The sequence below is a fragment of the Pleurodeles waltl genome, chromosome 12, assembly GCF_031143425.1.
Source record: "Pleurodeles waltl isolate 20211129_DDA chromosome 12, aPleWal1.hap1.20221129, whole genome shotgun sequence".
Classification (NCBI taxonomy): Eukaryota; Metazoa; Chordata; class Amphibia; order Caudata; family Salamandridae; genus Pleurodeles; species Pleurodeles waltl.
In genome coordinates this window covers 238,048,176-238,068,478 of record NC_090451.1, presented here as the reverse complement: position 1 = coordinate 238,068,478, position 20,303 = coordinate 238,048,176, and the positions used below count along the sequence as shown (strand labels likewise).

General features: G+C 40.4%; 1 protein-coding gene across 4 annotated transcripts in view; it reads right to left on the bottom strand.

The window, feature by feature from the left end:
• ZNF821 (zinc finger protein 821) overlaps positions 1 to 20,303 on the bottom strand; it is a 420,332-nt gene that overhangs the window by 24,480 nt on the left and 375,549 nt on the right. For all 4 annotated transcript variants that reach the window (XM_069216869.1, XM_069216873.1, XM_069216872.1 and 1 more), the window contains one exon: positions 389 to 555. In XM_069216869.1, coding sequence (XP_069072970.1) covers positions 389 to 555 — 167 coding nt within the window. The remainder of the gene's footprint in view (positions 1 to 388; positions 556 to 20,303) is intronic.

The following is a 20,303-nucleotide window of genomic DNA, read 5'->3' as shown; positions in this document are numbered from 1 at the left end:
CAAACTAAGAGGCATCGAAAATAGGGACAAAAAAGCTTCCTAGGATAAAATCAGAGTATCCATGACAATTTCACTTTGGATTTGCAAATAGGCAACTTTTCAGTCAAAAAAAATCAATTTTCACAAAAAAGTGATTTTAACTAAAAAGGCAAACAACAAAGCTATAGATGTGAAAAGATCCTGATAGGTCGCTGCTGGTCTTGCGGTAGACCAGGTCCTCTAGCCAACCTGTGCTGCACACAGCCAAAGGCCCTATCAAGAGATCAATTATATCTTTATCTGGAAATTAGCAGACTAGAAGGACTCCCATCATACCTGCCAGCATTTTCAGGACAGAGTCCAGATTCCATGAGGCACACTGTAAAGGGGCTTTTCAACACAAACTCACCTGTTGAAGGTGGAATGGTTGGAGAATCGTGCACCACACACAGCACAGTTTGACAGTTGGTCTTCAGAATGGATGAGGAGGTGTCGGCCCAGTGACCCAGGTGAGCTCAAACCTCTGCCACACTCTGGGCACAGATAGCTCTTGGGACTGCTGACAGCAGAAGAATGCTGCAAAACAAACATCATCTTTTAACTGAATAAAATCTGGTGAGAACACAAAATAAAGGTTTACAAGACCTCTTTGTAAATGTCTTCTGTAACACATACTGTTACTGGGGCAACACTTACAAAGAAATGCCACATGACTAGCATGACTTTACAGTCTGTTAGTGGAAAAAGTGCAAAACCCAGAGACGATATTCCTACTGAGCCCTCTTTACTTGTATGCTGATTATACAAGCAGTTCAGTGCCACATCCCTTTTCGAACTGAACCTTTGACTATTTTAATCACTGAATGTCTGTATGTATGCATACATAGAGGCCCTCATTACAACACTGGCTGTCGGTGGAGAAGTGGCGGTATTACCGCAAACAGGGCGGCAGTAAAAAAATTGGAATTACAAGCATGGCGGTGACTGCCATGCAAAACCACCACATCTCCACTCCGACAGCCAGGGTGGTAAAGACCGCTGGGCTGGAGACTTCGGTCTCGAGCCCGGAGGCCGTCACTACACCGCCAGCAGTATCACAACCCCTCATACCGCAATGGATTTTGTGGGGTTCTGTACCGCCACGAAACCCATGGGAGTAGGCACTATCAGTGCCAGGGAATGCATTCCCTGGCACTGATAGGGGTCTTCCCCCTCCACAGAGTCCTCCCCCCAAACCCACGACCCCCCCACCACCCCTCAAAGTTGGTAGGGCCCCCCTCCCCACACCTCTCCAACATTGACACCCCCCCCACATGCACACTCACAACTACACATACACGCACACATACATGCACACATTTTCCATACACACAATACCCCCGCATGCATATACGCACTCACACCCTCCCTCTACACACTCACATGCACACCTCCATGCACACACACAACACACAACACCCCTCAACCCCCCTCCCCTAATGGACAATCGCCTTACCTGATGCGGTGATCCTCCGGGAGGGAACGGGATCCATGGGGGCTGCTCCGCCGCCAGCTCCCCGTCACCAGAACACCGCCACACCGAATCATGGGTTGTGATTCAGTGGGCGGTGTTCTGATGACGTGGCGGTGGAGCAGCCTCCACTTCACCGCCAACCGCCAGTATGGCTGTTGGCGGCTCTCTGTCCGGAAAAGGGCAGAGGGCTGCCAGCAGTCATAATACGCTGTGCGGAAAACCGCCTGCACTGGTGGTCTTCAGCACGGCAGTACCTTGGCGGTCTGAAATGAGGCCCAGAGTATTTCTATATCGCAAGCCTAGCCAAAAGGTAGGAGATCGCTGTATATGTCAAAGGCAAGCTTAAAGTAATAGACAGGAAGCGGAGTTGTTGATGGTTAATGCATCAGAATGTAGTGTTCTTCAAAGAGGTACGTTTCTAACTCTTTCCTAAATTGGAGCAGCATTGAGGCGGTCCTAATAGATACAGGGATGTTGTTCTAGATCCTGGGTGCTTCGATGGAAAAGACCAGTTGTCTTGTTTTAAAATGTTTACACTTCCAAGTCTACAGTATGATGGTGTTTTGGCTGCGGGTGTGCCAAGAACCACATGAGACTGTATAAAAGATAAGCAGAGTTGCTGGGTGTGACAGCTTTGTAAATGATGCAGTTGGTTTTGGCCATGGGGTGGGCAGGTAAGGGAAGCCAGTGGAGTTCCATCAGGGTGGGGGTGATGTGATCATATTTTTCAGGCCATGAATGAGAAATGCTGCTGCTTCTAGCATGCCCTTTAAGGGGTGTCAGTGTGGAGTCTGTGAGGCCATAGAGTAAGTCTTTCTGGAAGAAACAATGCAACTTTCTTTAGAAGAGAGTTTTGGTACCAGGTGTCTTTGTTTTTTGGCAATGAGTTCCTTAAGGAGGAGATTAGTGTCCAAGTTGAATCCAAGTGATTTGGAATTCAGTGAGAGTTGGGTACAGAAGTCTTCAAGGTTCATGTCATTGAGCCAAGCTTGTACTGTATCTTGTTTGCTGTTCTTGGCAAATAATAGGAATTCTGTCTTGGTTGGGTTGAGCTTCAGGTCTACATGATGTGCAAGCAGTGTTTGAGGCGCTGGTTGGTAGAAGCAGAGGAGACTTTCATGTAGAGTTGTGTATCATCAGCATATTGGTGAATCTTGATGGTGGTAACAGTGAGTACAGGAGAAGATGAGAGGAGAAAGTATTGAATCCTGGGGGACTCCACATGTGATAGGGATCTTTGCTGACTTGAAGGTGCCCATGTGAACAAAATAGCATTGTATGGAAAGGTAGGAGTAGAACCAGAGAAGAACATTGCCAGTGAATCCCATTCAGATCCAAATATTGAATAAGAAATATCAGTTTACATGTGTTTATTTTTACCCAGTTTATTTCTATACATGTTAAATATAAGAACTGATTCACCTAAACTTACTTTGTACCAGTTTGCGAACAATATAATACTAGGAGGAAAAGTTACTCACCTGTAATCCTAGTTTTCCTTCAAAATCATAAGCAATGAACTGTGTAGCTCACATGCGGGGGCCAGAGCACTTTAAAACAAATATATATCATTAATACACTTCTGTTAAAAAAAAAACAAATTAGCAAAGTCAATTTTATTTTTAAAAAAGTCACTACATTAGTAAAAGTGACAAGAAAACCTCTTTTACAAACCTGTTTTAAAGGAAAAATGAGGGACAAGCAGGGGAATGTAGCCTAACTGTAACCTCGAAAGGCTGAAAAACTGACACTGCTCTTTAAGGAAGCACAGGCTTCGTGCCCTGTCAGTGTCAGTTGCTCCAGTTCTTTTGTATAGAGGCAGGATTCTACCCTCAAAGAGCATGAATGTGTCTCCTCTTTTGCTGGGGAGCAGGGAGGGTTACTTATGATGGAGACCTCCCTGAAGAATAGCTAGATTACAGGTAAGTAACCTTTTCTTCTCTTTCAGAGGGAGAGGAGGATGAGACAGCGAAGAACCTTAATCTTTATCTAAAATGATTGCTAACGAAGGTTAGACTTACTTGAGCACCCGCTTAAGCGATGGATTCAACACAGGAATGTCCAGTAAGTTTAGGACTAATGTCTAGGTAGCTGCTTTCTACACTTCTACTACAGGGCTAGTTCTTAACACTACACTAGTAAGATAGAAATCTTCTATGAACAACTCACCAACAGTTATAGAGATCTGGGAACAGAATTTAGGCTAAGTAGAAGATGGGAAATGAGAATAGGCAAAATGGACCCGTTGGGTAGCAATTAAAGCCAAATTCTGACTGGTGCATTTTACAAATCTGCACTGCACGTACTATATCAGGAAAACATGCAATCAGACCTTTGTTTGAGGTGATGTGGAATGGTGAGGACCTTTATCCACACATGGCAAGAATGCCCCAAGATTGCTAAAAAAAAAAAAATGTGTACATACATGTTTGAAAAATTTAACAATATGAGGCTATATATAATGCTCCCAGAATGCTATTTGATTAGCAGAAAATGTTTGCAGAAACTTGTAATCAAGATGATGATTCTTTCCTTTCAAAGTGAAATGTTCAGAAAAAAATGCAGCTAGAAAAAAACATTTTGCTAAATTACTGTGAGAATTCAGGTACCATTTCTTTGAAGCATCATTTAGAAAAATGTGTTGATGCATGCTAGTATTTTCCCAAAAATATTCATAATGGTAAATCAGTGTAACCAGTTTCAATAAGATTATGGGAAACATGAAAATAAACAAGCATTGGCAAAGCCAACTGAACCGACATTGGTGGTCAGTCTTTTTGTTTCTGTCAATTCGTGCCTTGTTTTGACATGGCTTTTGTAAAACGTTATTGTTGTGGGAGCTGCCGGGCCTTCACCATAGTAACAAACATTGGAAAAAGCTAACTTTTTGGTTTTTTTTTGGTTTCAAAAAGCACACATTGCCACAGTAGTTCCTGGCACTGAACGCAACTACTCTGTGTGCCAATATGCTTCTTGTAAAAGAGCAGAATGCTATCACTCACAGTAAAGCCAGACGATAGATGGATAGAGAGAGAAACTGAATTTTAATAAAAACAAAAGGTCTTGATTAACACTCAACCTAATTAGGGTCAAAATTCTTAAAATCACAAAAGTTTACCCATGGTATTAGTGCAGAATTATGGCTTTCATGAATTCACAAGAATTTACAGAAGTAGACCAGGAAATCATACTCGCTCTGGAAGAACTTCTACTTATGCCACTGTCAGGAGTAAATTTCCAGCCTTTCACAGTATGGGAAAAGATTAGAGAAGAGCTGCTGAAAATCCTTAAAACATGCAAGTAAGTAGGTTGCACAGACTCAAAGGCATTCCAACCCTGGAATTATTGTTTACTGGCTCCTCCCGCCCCAGTATGTAGATCTGCGGAAAGGTGGCAAAATAAGGAACTTGCGAGTAATCAATCCCTACTACAGTATCAGCCCTGGCATAACCAGAGCGGCTATTATTAGATCTCTTATATAATGAGATTGCTGCCATTATTTGTCGCCACTCTACATAGCACCAAAGGGACAAGCAGATTTTGTTTTTTTTACAGGACAAGTAGATTTATGAAGCAACCTGTACCATGGACAAGTAGATATTTTATTAAATTCCACACCCTTGGAAACAGCATCAAATAATGTCTTTATCCATTAATCTTTGAAGTACATCTGTTGAATAAAAGACTGCAAACAGGTTTCGTTTTTCACGATTGTTCAGTTAGGAAACTAACATTTCAGATATAAAACAAAACTGCATTGTAGCATCTTTCAGCAAGAAACAAAGCACAATCGTACAATAAAGTGAGAAAAACGAATGTAAAAATCAGCCTGCAGACGTATACTTAACAGAGACTGCAAAGAAAAAAAAGCCTATTCCTTTAAGAACTGGGTGGCACCCCTGTCTAGCATGCCATGTACTGGTAATTGCCTCTCTCAATCTGCTCTTTTTTTGCGTAGTTTATGACTTCTATGAAGATTCCTATGATGCAGAACTGGGACTACAGGTATGTAATCTTTTCTTTTGCATTGTAGGATCTTCATTGATAGCTATAAATGGTTAAATAGACTGGCAATCTTAATATATAAAATAAAAAATGTTTGCTGCTGGAAGATATACAAAAAACAAAAAGCGGTATAGTGTACCCAAAAGGACTATATTCAAGAAGATAAATGCTATCTACATGAAAAAGCACAATCCAGCAAAAACTCATTTATAGAGATTCCTGAGAGTCTCTTGTCCAACTCTGGCTTCAGCTAGGCTATCCATGTCTAGGCAATGTCTGGGGAAAGTATATGGCATGCTGTTAGCTTTACAAATTCCTTCAATTGGAACATTCCTAATTAATGCAGGCAGTGTTAGCTGTTTTTCCCCCTTGTGGAATGACCCTTTGGTTTTTGTGGCAAAGGCTTGTTTAAAAGTTGATAACTTAACAATATGCAAGGTACTGTGCATCTAGCGATCAATTGTTTTGAAGTGGCTAAACTTTGGCTGATGCTCCATAATTGGCAAAGAGTTGTAAAGTTTTCTTATCCATTTTGTCTTATCTAGATAAAAGCACAATACCTTCCTAATGTGTAGAAAATGTAAAGATCTTTCAGCAGCAGCAGGGGTTGATAGGCTAACTGAAAAAGCTGGAAGTGTAACAGATTGATTAATGTGAAAGTCAGCCATTACATTTGACAGGAAAGCAGGACAAGTTCTAAGAGCAATCCTGATGGCATGAAAAACCTTAAAAGGTTCCCATGATAAACCTTGGAGTTCACAAACTCTCCTAGCTGACGTGACAGCAATTAGGAATGCAGTTTTTCATGAATGATGCCATATGAATGGGTTCAAACCAAAGATTCATAAGTCTAGGAAGAACCAGATTCAGCTTCCATGAAGAAGATGAATTTCTCACAAGGGGAAATACTTTTTGAGACCTTCCAGAAAGTCTTTGACAACAAGAATTTTTAAGAATGAAGTATGATGAGGTGATTTCCTGTATACTGTTATGGCAGCTAGGTGGAGTTTATCAAAGAAAATTGGAGTTTGGATTTTGCTAAACGTAATAAATATTGAAAAAGGCCTTCCTCTTGACATGAAATCAAGTCATAGCCTTTACACTAGCAGCATATACAGAATCTTTTCAATTTGAGCACTTAACAGGATCATGTTGAAGAACGTTTTGCTTCTCATAAAATATACATGCATTCTTGCTGAAGATTTAAGTATTTTATATTGTCTGACTTTAGAAGCCATGGAGGCAAATTCAAAGATTGAAGGTCCTGGGTGGTGGATTTGACCTTCAAATCTGGACAGAAGATCTGGTTTGCACAGCAATCTAATTGTTTTACTATTGAAAGTTTAATAAGATCCGGGTAGCACCTCTCATGCTTGTACCTTTCCGTAGGAGTGAAACTGACTTAATGTAGTTCCCAACATCCCTATGACTAAAACAGACTACAAAAAAGTCACACCTGACCCACCAGGATGAAGGGACAGACCTTGACCAGGATCAGACCAGGCTTCCACGTGCAACATCAGGTGTCTTTTCAGTTTTCTGAAAACATAAGAACAACCTTTAATACCTTAGAATACTCAGTTTAACTTCTTCCCAATTTTATGTAACCCATGTTTGATTACCAAATGTCCCATCTCCCTTTCTTTTAGGTGCTGGTTCCTGTAGACTGAATTGATAATGCAATACTTCTAAAAGCACGTTCAAGATAATTAATTCCACAGGCAATTGTCTCAGTTGTGTGTGTGTGTGTGTGTGTGTGTGTGCGTGTGTGTGTGTGTATATATATATATATATATATATCCAAAACCAACAATTGTCAAACAATTGATTTGTTGCACTCCAGGAGAGTTTTATTGCTTCTATCCAAAGAAGTATAAAAAGACACCACCAACGCGTTTCAACCTCTCGGTCTTGATCACAGTTTCAAAAGAAAACCTTCCCATGAGTCTCTATTTATAGTGTATTTTCCGACCACCATCGAAGTGCATTCTGGGACACGTGGTCCCCTACAAATATCTATTAATAATCAAAACATACATATACCCAACATTTACCTATAATTATTAAACATTCTAAATAAATCATTAAAAACTGAAATTTATATAAAGCCAAGACTGAATAATAATATCCATGCACATATTTTACATATATATACATACTGAGCCAGATGATATATGTCGGATAGCTGTTATCATACCTATCATACATGAGGGATAATGGACTGATAATTGTAACTAGTGCACTGGTACATTATTAGAGAGTGTTTGCGTTGTGGGAATAGTGATGTTCGCCAGATTACCAGAAGAATTATTTCTTTCATCTCACATTCTGCTGTCTATATTTGGTATAATATTCAGAACCACATCATTTTATGTATTATTTCACATCTATTTAACATCCTCTGTATCCCTAAGGACTTATGTAAACAAAACGCTCATCATAATACATGCGGATGTGTACAACCTCTATACCTTTAACCTCTTTTCTCCAATAGATTGACCTAGTGTCTATTACCTCACAACCATTAGATACTTGTTGGCCTTTAGTAATATCACCTCATTTGATGGCCTCTAATTACGCCGATTCCTTTTATAATCACAGACAATACCCCCATGAATGTAGCTTATACTCTCATAAATGATAACGAAGTTCTTCGTCGCCATTGAGTCCTCTCGGAGTCTTTGTTTTGAGTTGTATTATCAATCTAGACTCCAAGCGTCTAAGCCTGAGCTCACGATTCCCTCCTCTTCATTATGTTCAATGGTCGCAATCCCAAAGAACCTCATGTTCTTCCAGTCTTTTCCTTCATGTATAAGTACACATTTAGCCAGAGCATAATTTACATCCTTATTTTGCACAGCTCTGATATGTTCAAGTATGCATTTTTCTAAAGGACAGATTGTACTCCCCACGTAACGAAGACCACAGTCACATTCAATTATGTATACTACATGGGTAGTTTCACATGTGATTCTCTTTGTAATTCTTACTGATCTTCCTCTCGAATCCGGATATTCTCTTGTATTTACACCTATCCGAAAGGCCTTACATTTACCGCAACACGTGAAGCCTTTTGTCTGGGTCTGTAACCAATTCAAAGGTTTAGTTAGCTCAAAGTGACTGTTCACCAAAAGATCATGTATGGATAGTGCCTTCCTATATGTTACCATGGGTCTTGCCCCATTGAGTTTTCCAATGTCAGGATCTTTCCTTATAATCTCCCAATACTTATTGAGTATCTTCAGGATCAGATGCTTTTCTTTGCTGTGTGTCATTATCATCCTTATAATGGAATCTTTATTGTCCCTCTCAAATTTAGATTTGTTCAAAATGTCATCTCTCGTTTTGGATCTAGCTTTACATTCTCCCAAGTTTATATCTTACAATTTGTATTTTCTTTGTATAAATCTTTGTCAAGTTTCTAGGAATTTCGATTCCATTTCATGTTCTGTGGAACAATTACATTTGATCCTGATGAACTCTCCATACGGTATACTTTTCTTCAGAGATATTGGACGAAAGCTATCTCAATGTAGTATACTATTTGTGGAAGTAGTTTTTCGATATAGTGTGGTTTCAATCTTATTGTTCTCAAAGTATACATGAACATCCAGAAATTGAACGGACTGGGAACTGATGTTTTATGTGAATTTTAAACCCACTTCATTCTCATTTAGACGTTCAAAGTACTGTACAAATTCCTTCTCAGTTCCATTCCAAATAATGAATAGATCGTCAATGTACCTCAGCCACATAATGGTTTTTACTGCAAATTGCTCATTGTCATCACTCCATGCTACATGTTTCTCCCACCATCCCATCATCAGGTTCACATAACTGGGCGAAAAGGAAACCCCCATCGCTGTCCCACAAACTTGAGCATATAACTGATGATTAAAAAGAAAAATATTGTTTCTCAAATACAGGTCAATCATCTTCATTAGCATATTTGAATGTTTTAAGTACTTCATATCCCGCTGTTTCAGGAAATAGTGCACTGCCATCAAACCCATTTCATGCTTACTTGATGTGTATAGTGATACAATATCAATGGTGACAAGTTTATATTCTGGTTCCCAGTTAACTTCATTATGATTTATGAGAGTATAAGCTACATTCATGGGGGTATGGTCTGTGATTATAAAAGGAATCAGCGTAATTGGAAGCCATCAAATGGGGTGATAGCACTAAAGGCCAACAAGTATCTAATGGTTGTGAGGTAATAGACACTAGGTTAATCTATTGGAGAAAAGAGGTTAAAGGTATAGAGAGTGTACTCATCCGCATGAATTATGATGAGCATTTTGTTTACATAAGCCCTTAGGGATACAGAGGATGTTAAATAGATGTGAAATAATACATAAAATAATGTGGTTCTGAATATTATACCAAATATAGACAGCAGAATGTGAGATGAAAGAAATAATTGTTCTGCTAATCTGGCGAACATCACTATTCCCACAACGCAAACGCTCTCTAATAATATACCAGTGCACTAGTTACAATTATCAGTCCATTATCCCTCATGTATGATAGGTATGATAACAGCTATCCTACATATATCATCCGGCTCAGTATGTATATATATGTAAAATATGTGCATGATATTATTATTCTGTCTTGGCTTTATATAAATTTCCGTTTTTAATGATTTATTTAGAATGTTTAATAATTATAGGTACATTTTGGGTATTTGTATGTTTTAATTATTAATAGATATTTGTAGAGGACCACGTGTCCCAGAATGCACTTCGATGGTGGTCGGAAAATACACTATAAATAGAGACTCATGGGAAGGTTTTCTTTTGAAACTGTGATCAAGACCGAGAGGTTGAAACGCGTTGGTGGTGTCTTTTTATACTTCTTTGGATAGAAACAATAAAACTCTCCTGGAGTGCAACAAATCAATTGTTTGACAATTGTTGGTTTTGGAGATTGCAGAGGAATGGTCCTTTCCTGACGTTTGCACCTGTAAAAAATTCCGCGCCACAAGGTGGACCTTTGGATGGTGTAAATATATATATATATACATATATTTATATATATATGTCACTTAGTGTGCATCTGTTCGTGCCATGTAGTGCTGCAGATTCACATGCTGTGCATATATCACCATCTAGTGTTGTACTCGGAGTGTTACAAGTTGTTATTCTTCGAAGAAGCTTATGTCGAGTCACAGGATCAAGTGACTCCTCCTCTTGGTGAGAGTGCGCATGGGCATCAAGTCTTTTGTTTAGTCTGTTTTCCCGCAAGAGCGAGAAGTAAGGAGTGACGAATTGTATATATACAAATATATATAGCCAGTTAAGAAGATGTCCATGCAATGTATATACATATTTACATAAGAAAAAAATACTACAAGGGCTATAGGCTTCCAGGGAGGAGGGAGGGCGCATTTGAATCTGCAGCATTACATGCCATTAACAGATGTCCACTAGGTAAGTGACATTTTCCATTCGAGGGCATGTGTAGCTGCAGATACACATTCTGTGCATAGACTGAAAAACAGTCCCCTCCTAGATAAGCGGTAGCTAGCCTGTAGGAGTTGGAGTATTTTGAAATATTGTTTTAAGCACTGCTTGACCAACATTTGCTTGTTGGCGAGATAGTACATACACACAGTAGTGTTTAGTAAATGTGTGTGGTTTGGACCATGTGGCTGATTTACATACGTCTGCAATTGGTGTGTTCCCTAAAAATGCCATTGAAGCTCCTTTCTTTCTAGTAGAATCGGCTTTAGGAGTCACTAATAGTTGTCTATTAGTTTTGATATAGCAAGTTTGAATACACTTTACTATCCATCTAGCTAATCCCTGTTTTGAAACAGAATTATCTTTATGAGGTTGTTAAAAAGCTACAAAAAGTTGTTTAGATTTTTAAAAATCTTTTGTTCCATTTACATAATACGTGAGAGCTCTTTTGACATCAAGAGTGTGGAGAGCTCTTTCAGCAACTGAATCTGGCTGTGGAAAGAAGACTGGCAATTCCACTAACTGATTGATGTGAAAAGGTGAAAGAAACCACTTTGGGTAGAATTTTTGGATTTGTCCTAAGTACTATTTTGTGTTTATGAATTTGGAAGAATAGTTCTTCTAAAGTGAATGCTTAAATTTCACTTACTCTCCTTAAAGACGTAATTGCTACCAGGAAAGCGACTTTCCATGAGAGAAATTGAAAAGAGCAAGAATGCATGGGTTCAAATGGTGGACCCATAAGCCTTGTAAGCACAATGTTAAGATTCCATGCAGGAGCTGGTGGAACCCTGGGTGGAATAACTCTTTTAAGACCTTTCATAAAAGCTTTTATGACAGAAATTCTAAACAGAGAGGTATGCTGTCTGTTTTGGAGGTAGGCTGATATTGCTGTTAAATTAATTTTAATAGATGAATATACAAGATTTGATTTTTGTAAGCGAAGCAAATAACAGACAATATCCTGTACTGATGCTTTAAGTGGATCAATGTTTTTAGGTTGACAATAATATATACAAAATGCTTCCATTTAGCTGCATAGCACTGCCTGGTTGCAGGTTTACGTGCTTCTTTTAGAATGTCCATACATTGTGATGGAAGCTGTAGATATCTAAATTCTATGACTTCATTTTCCAAATCGTTAGGTTGAGCATACTGGGATTGGGATGCCTGATTTGACCTTTGTTTTGAGTCAATATGTCCGGTCTGTTCGGAAGCTTGTGATGTGGCACTACAGACAGATCCAGTAGTGTTGTGTACCAATGTTGACGTGCCCACGTGGGAGCTATGAGTATCATAATGAGGGAGGTGTGACAAATCTTGTTGACTAGAAACGGAAGTAGTGGGAGAGGGGGAAAACCAAAAGCAAATATCCCTGACCAATTGATCCATAGAGCATTGCCCTTGGACTGAAGGTGTGGGTATCTGGACGCGAAGTTTGGGCATTTTGCGTTTTCGCTTGTTGCAAAAAGATCTATTTCTGGTGTTCTCACATGTGAAAGTACTGTTGAATCACCTGTGGGGGAATTTCCCATTTATGGATTTGAAATGGCTGCCCTTTTGATAAGTTGGTGTGATTTCACCATTGCCGAGAGTTGTGAGTGTGGCAGTCCAACAACACCAGATCGTGAGGTTGACCCTTTGTGTGAAACCGTTGTTGTGAGAGGCACTGTTGTGGGGGGTCTCATGTTTAGACATGCATTGGGTACTATTGCTATGCAGGATGCCATAATTCCTAATAGTTTCATGATAAACTTTACTGTGTAAGTTTGATTGTATTTTAGTTGGGATATGAGATTGTGGAAAGCTTGAATTCTCTGTGGGTTTGGGTATGCTAATGCTGACTGAGTGTTCAGAATTGCTCCCAGATATGGTTGTATTTGTGCTGGTTGGAGATGAGATTTTTGGTTATTGATCGTGAACCCTAGAGTGTGAAGGGTGTCGATCGTGTATTGTGTATGCTGTTGACAGGTTTGAATGGTGCTGGCTTTCATGAGCCAGTCGTCCAGATAGGGGAAGACATGTATATGTTGTCTTCTGCGGTATGCTGCAAGGGTTTTGGGGAATACCCTTGGTGCTATTGTTACTCCGAAAGATAGGACTTTGAACTGGTAATGCTTGCCTGCTATCACAAATCTTAGATATTTGTGATGTGCTGGATGTATGGGGATGTGGACATAAGCATCCTTTAGATCTAATACTGTCATGAATTCCTGTTTGTGTAGTAGGGGAATGACATCCTGAGGGGTCCCCATGTGAGAATGCTCTGAGAGGATGTTCTGATGGAGAGGTCTGAGATCCAGTATTGGTCTGAGAGTACCATCCTTTTTTGGTATAAGGGAGAATAGAGAATATACTCCTTTTGCCTGCTGAGCTATAGGTACCACTTCTTTTGCGTCTTTGAGTAGAAGTAATTTTACTTCTTGTTTTAATAAAATGAGATGCTCCTGAGTTATTTTGTGTGAACGAGGTGGAATGTTTGGTGGAGTGGAAGTGAGTTCTAGATAGTAACCATGTTGGATATTTGACAGAGCCCACTGACCTGTCGTAATGGTTTACCATTTTGGATAGAAATTTACCAGTCTTCCCCCCACAGGAGATGTGTGCTCTGTGGGGATGGTGAGAAAGTCACTGTTTGCTTGATTGTGAGGAACCTCTAGATGTGGAGAGTTTACCTCTTCCTCTACTGTTGGATCCTCTATAGGAACCTCTCAATGATCCTCTACTGTAGAATTGTGAGGATTGGTTTTGATGGGTGGTTGTTGTTTCCGTAGCCAGTGGTTTGAAACCCCCTCTGAATTGTGGTCTTTGAAATTACCCCTGGTGGGTGTGGTATACAAAGCCCCCATGACCTTGGCTGTTTGAGTCTTTTTTAAGTTTGTCTATTACTGTATCTACCTCAGGGCCAAATAAATGCTGCTTATCGAAAGGCATATTTAAAACTGCCTGTTGTATCTCAGGTTTGAAACCTGAATATCTTAACCAACCATGTCTCCTGATAAGCACACTGGTATTAGCTGATCTGGCTGCTGTGTCAGCCGCATCTATGGCAGATCTAAATAGCATTGTTGGATATTGCTTGCCCTTCATTAACTTTATGCTGTCCTCTTTTTTGGTGTTCTGGAGGGAGGTACTGTAACAGCTCCTCCATTTCGTCCCAGTGTGCTCTGTCGTACCTAGCCAAAAGAGCTTGTGAATTGGCTATCCTCCAGTGACATGCAGGTTTTAAGGCCACCCTTTTCCCAGCTGCATCAATTGTCCTGCTTTTTTCATCAGGAGGAGAGGCATCTCCTGTGGACTGACTGTTAGATCTTTTCCTAGCTGCACCAAACAACAATGGAATCAGGGGGCAGTTGAGCTCTTATAAACACAGGGTCTGATGGTGCTTGTTTAGATTTCTTGTCCACTCTAGGAGTAAAAATCCTAGCTTTAGCAGGTTCTTGAAAAATATCAGAAGCATGTCTGAGCATGCCTGGTAGCATAGGAAGACATTCATATTGCCTATGCGTTGATGCCAATGTGTTAAATAGAAAATCCTGCTGTATATGATCAGTATGCATTTACAAATTATGTTAGGCTGCAGCTCTAGCCAATACTTGCTTATATACTGTAGAGTCCTCAGGCGGTGAAGGCCTGGCAGGATATAAGTGAGAGTCATTTGGTAAAATGGGATCTGATTCATATGTATCCCAGGGGTCTGTGTCCTGTTGGTCATCACTAAGATCATCCCTATGTGGCGAGACTGAGGATGTATGTGGTGGTAATTGTGCCTCCTATGTGGGTGATGGTGGTGGAGGTGGTGTGGAAGGAAGAACAGGAGAATGTGGTGGTGAGATCTGTTTCTGCTTTTAAGCCTTTTCCAGTTGTTTTTGCTTGAAGACTTTTAAAGGAGGCACACGGGAAGTGTCTTTAAAAGTTAGTTTCCTCTTAAAGGACATTGGAGGGGAGGCAATTATTCTTCCTGTGTCCTTCTGAATAAGTATCTTTCTTTGTTTGGTATCCATCACCTCTAAGATGGGTAGAATGTCAGTTGGTTCTTGGGTAGAAGTAGTTTCTTTACTACCTATGGCTTTCTACTCCAAAAGTTTATGTTTTGGTTCAACAGATACTGTCAGCTCTGAAGATGATATAACCCTTTTGGGCTCCGAAGATGTTGTAGATTTTATCAGCTCCGAAGATGTGCTTTCGGATTTTCAGCTCGACTCCGAGACTGGTGTTGGAGTCTGTTTGGTCAAAGCCGAGTGCACCTTAGTCTTAAATCTCGGTGCCGAACCCGAAGGTTGGTCATCCGGACTTTCTTTTCGAACCTGACTAAGGCCCGAAGGCAGTGGAGGATCGACGACTAGTGCTGGAGTCTTTTTAGTCACTTTTGTGTGGTGTGATGGGGCAGTTGTACTCACGTCCTGCGCCGCAGGCATGTAGTGGCTGTTGTCATCTGAATGGTCTTCGGAGTCTTGGATGGAAAAGACTGCCTCTTGCCGAACTTCTTCTTGGGCATGTTCTTCACCGAAGATCTCCGGTGTGTCTTCTGTTGATTTCAACGCCATCTCAAGACGACGAGCTCACTGATCCTGAAAAGTCTTTGTAGATTGAAAAGATCTACAGGCGTAGCAATTGTCCGTCTTCCTGATGGTCTGGAGATAGACAAAGATTGCACACAGAATGTTGATCGGTGTATGGGAATTTAGCGTGACACTGAGGATAGAATTGATACGGCGTTCTTTCCATCAGACTCACATTGAAGTAGGCCTTGTAAGGGCGAGAAATTCGATCCTGACGGTCTAAATCAGATCGTATACAGATAGAAACACGATCGAAAACAATACAGACGATATTATAGAAAGAGTAAAATAAGTCCTGAATTACTGAATCGAGATTCACCGGATCGAGAGGAAACACGTCCGTACCAGACAGCGGAAGAAAACAATCTAACAAAGGACTCGATGCCCATGCGCTCTATCACCGAGAGGAGGGGGTCACTTGATCTTGTGACTCGAGATAAGCTTCTTTGAAGAAAAACAACTTATAACACTTCGAGTCCAACACTAGATGGCGATATATGCACAGCATGTGTATCTGCAGCTACACATACCACGCTGCTGAAAAAACAATCATAAATGTCTATTATTTCCTTAGGTAGAAACAACAACCAAAAAAATAACAGTTGACTTCACCAGTCTTATTCCAAAAGGATTCAACTTCAACAGGATTCCTTCAGATAAGTATTCCTTTATTGTTTTAGTATAAATCGTAAAGGTTACCAATGGATAAGGGTTGTCGCTTGAATAATATCTTTTGCTTGTCTTTTTCAGGTTTGGCAGGGGAAAGCAGACACGGAAGAAGGAAACCTGGGAACTTGAATAAGAGGAAAGAAACTGCTGTGAAAGGACGAAGAGTGCTCTGGAAGGACGAGACGGAAGGAGGACGCCACCTTTACACAGGTGAGTACGGGGGGAGGGAAGCTGATGATGAGCAGTCGTCATGGTGCAGTGAGTAGCTTTAAAGGCTATGCGTTCCACCTTAAAGGGCCACCGCGTTATGCTTGTGGCACCCGACACCACCACTGCCTTGGTCAGACAGGTGCTAGTAATATCCAGATGCTGGATCTGTACAGTTTGACAATCAGCAATGGAATGGGCGGGATTGAGGAAAGACGTAGACAAATGGAGCTGTCCAGTCTATCCAAAAAGGCACTGCCCAGTGAAATGTGTTCTACTGCCCTGGACACCGAAATCTTCACACTTTTTGTTTTGTGGCAAATAAATCTAATTTTGGAAACCCCCATTCATGGAAGATGAATGATACTACTTTCCTGTTAAAGACCCATTCATGATTTTCTTTGTGATGTCTACTGGTAAAAATTAGTTGCTGGTTCATTTTCCTTGGAATATGAATTGCTGATTTAGTCCTCTTGCTAGAGCCCATTGCCACATCAATTGTGCTTGGATAGACAAGTGTCCTGATCTGGTTCCTCCTTGTTTGTTTAAATAATGCGTGGTGGTGGGATTGTCTGTTTAAATCATTATGTTGTTTGACCTCAAAGATGGTAGGAAATCTATCAGGGCAAGATGGACTACTTTCAGTTCAAACAGGTTGATGTGATAAGTTTGTTCCTTGAAGACTGAACACCTTGAATCGTAAGATGGTCTGGATGTGCTCCCCAACTTGTTCCAGAGGCATCTTTTACTATTACAGTTCCAGTATTTGGGATTTTACTTTTGAACTGATACTCCTTCCAGGAGATTCACACTGTTGCACCGCTAAGTTCGAGATTGTTTTGCATGAGTCGTTGGAAGAAGATGGTCTTCTCAATTATCTCTCTTCTGTGAACATTGGTCTTTTAAAACAGTTTAAAAGGCCACAAATGACTCTCCCATTTGGGACTATGTAGATGCAGGATGCAATGGACCCTAGTAATGAGGCAATTTGGTGAGAGATGGGATAGAATGTATTCTTTAGAGAGAGACACTTTTGCTGGATAGATAATATTCTCTGCTCTGAAGGATATTATTTTTTTCTTCGTTATACCTATCTATTGGTGCCTTTAAGTAAGTAAGAGCCTATTCTGAGTCTTTGATTTTCGAATTTTGATATTGAGTCCTAGATTTTTCTGAAGACACTTTGTGAACTGAAAATCTTGTTTTTAGGGTCGAGCCTGCATTGCATGAGCTCGCGCATGCGTATCGCAGCGAGACACTTTAGTTCTTAGAAAAGGGCTGGGAGCCCTGTTGACGTCACGTCAGTGTGTTTCATTGGTTCGTGGGCTTGCCTAGTAAAATCTGCTTGCTTTCATTAGTGGAAGGCATGTACACGTCAAGCCTTTTCCGGTGGATAGCCCTCCTCGAGCGCAGCGACCAAGTACAAAAAACATGCAAGGCTCGCTGTTTTCTGTCGGATTGTGGACTACTTTTTCTCTATTTTCCTAGCGCGATTTCGCTTGGCAGAAGTCGAGCGCTTTACACAGTTAATTTCACTTTTTCAGGTTACGTACATAAAAGAACTTTTGCCGATAGTTGAAAAGTCAGGTTAGAAGTTTACAACGCGATCAGCTCTAACATGAGCAAACGAGAGACCCATTGCATTGCAATAGCTTGATTTGTTTCTGGGAGCTCTTGCCTCTATCGGCCAGTCATCTGGCTATGGGCATACAAATATTTTATTTTTCCGTAGCTGCACAGCTACTAGAGCAGTGCATTTTGTGAATGCTTTAGCAGCGGGTTTGAGTCCAAATGATAGAACATTGATAGTCAAACCCACCAGACATCAGATATATTCTATGGTAAGTCACAATGGAAATGTGAAAGTATGCATATAGAAGATATAATGGAGCTTAGCCAATAGTTTTTTTGATGTGATAATAAGTTTGATGACGGGAGAACATTCTGAATTTTTAGGATGAATTTGTTTAATAGACACAGATCTAATATTTGACAGTACTGAATAGGATAACTTTTCTTCAGTACTAGAGAATATCTGGTGTATACCTCTTTGTTTTGTTGATATAAAAAAAAAACTCTTTATACTGTTTTTTGGCCATTAAGAGTCAAGTTTCTTTTTGTAGGTTGGGAAGATGAGAAAGCAAATGTAATACCCCCTTTGGAAGAAGCTTAGTACCGCTTTTTTCGATTGTTATTGATTTCCAGTCTTCAAGGTGATTTAACAAACCTCCCCCTACCAGAGTCAGCAACTGAAGGCAGGGTTTTGAGGCATCATTGTTTATTTTCAGAGAAACTTCTTCCTCTCCATTGTGAAGCTTTTGGCTGTAGTTATTTTCTTCTCTGATATCGCCTATAACATTGCTGCTTTCGATTTTGCTTTTTGGGGAGAATGGTAAGGTCATTTTGGGTGTTGCAACCTCTCTTGGAAAAAAATGATGTTCTTTTGACCTATATTGTCTGTAGAATTTCCTATGTTATTCCAGACCATCCACCTTAGAAGTCTCAGCTTAGTTCTTCATGCAAAGCATCTCTTGCTCAATATGTTGACCAAATAAAGAATGCCTGAGAATGGAAGGTCAGCTATTTTAGTTGAGCTTCATGCTTTAAATAAGATAGCCTTAACCACCATCTTCTAATAGAAATACCAAGACAATATTCTTGTACTTAAAGTGCTGCAGAATCTACTGCAACACTAATTGTGTGATTTGCCACCAAGGAGCCTTTATTTACCATTTCCATGAAGCCTTGTTGCTGATGTTTTGGCAAGTCCTCCATAAATGACTTCACGCCATCCCAAATGTCTTCCAAGAGCTGCTGCATGCATTATTGATGTCTGTTGATGCTGATCCACATACTTTCCTGTCATCAGCATCAATTTTCTTTCTCTCCTCTTGTGGGGAAGCAGATTCTGGTGCTGACAAATGTTTATAAATAACTACTGTCACTATTACCAAATCCAGTGTAGGGTCTGATCTGAGGAAGGCTGGGTCTTGATCCGAGGATTTAGCAACTTTTCTTCAGCTATCTCTAGTAACTCTAGGACTAGAGGTAACAACCGTTTTAACACTGACCTGGGTTTAAGAGTTTCCAATACAACTGACACCAATGGGTGAGGTGTTTCCAAAATGATGTTTAACATTACTGCACCCCTTCTTAGAAGTTCCTCAGTAATGATATCATCCACTATCTACTGGGGATGTTGGGAGTGGAGATTGTGCAGAAGATGTAGGCACATAAGAAATTAAATCTGTTTACACATCAGGAGATAGTGTGTTGTAGATTGTGTACCCTTTCATAACAGAGAACCATTAGTAGATGGTTGGCTACTTCTTTGTGACCTGACATGAGATGGAGGTTTCCTTTTTCTTTCTGATTGGTGACATACAAGTCGCCTTTGATGTTTTTCTCGGAGGTGACAAGTTAAGTGGAGCTAGAGGAGCATGAACAGGATCCTCAAAAAGAATAATAGGCGTAAAAGGTTTATATGGAAGTGGAACAAAGTCAGATGAAGAAGCCTGTGGAAATCTAGATGGGAGAACAGACATTGTTTCCTCCCTGTATCTTTTTGCAGATTTATATTGGTCACAAACAGAAGATTGTGCAGTCTGAGACACTGAAGAATATACAGGTGGTCATTACAACCCTGGCGGTCGGTGTTAAAGCGGCGGTAAAACCGCCAACAGGCCGGCGGTAAAAAAAATGGAATCACGACCGTGGCGGAAACCGCCAACATAAACAGCCACTTTAACACTCCTACCGCCACGGCGGTACAAACACCGCGGCGGTAACCGCCAACAAACAGGCGGAGGACAATGTAACGCCCACAGTATTACAACCCACCAAACCGCCACCTTTTCCGGGGCGGATTCACCGCAAACAAAAACACGGCGGAAATAG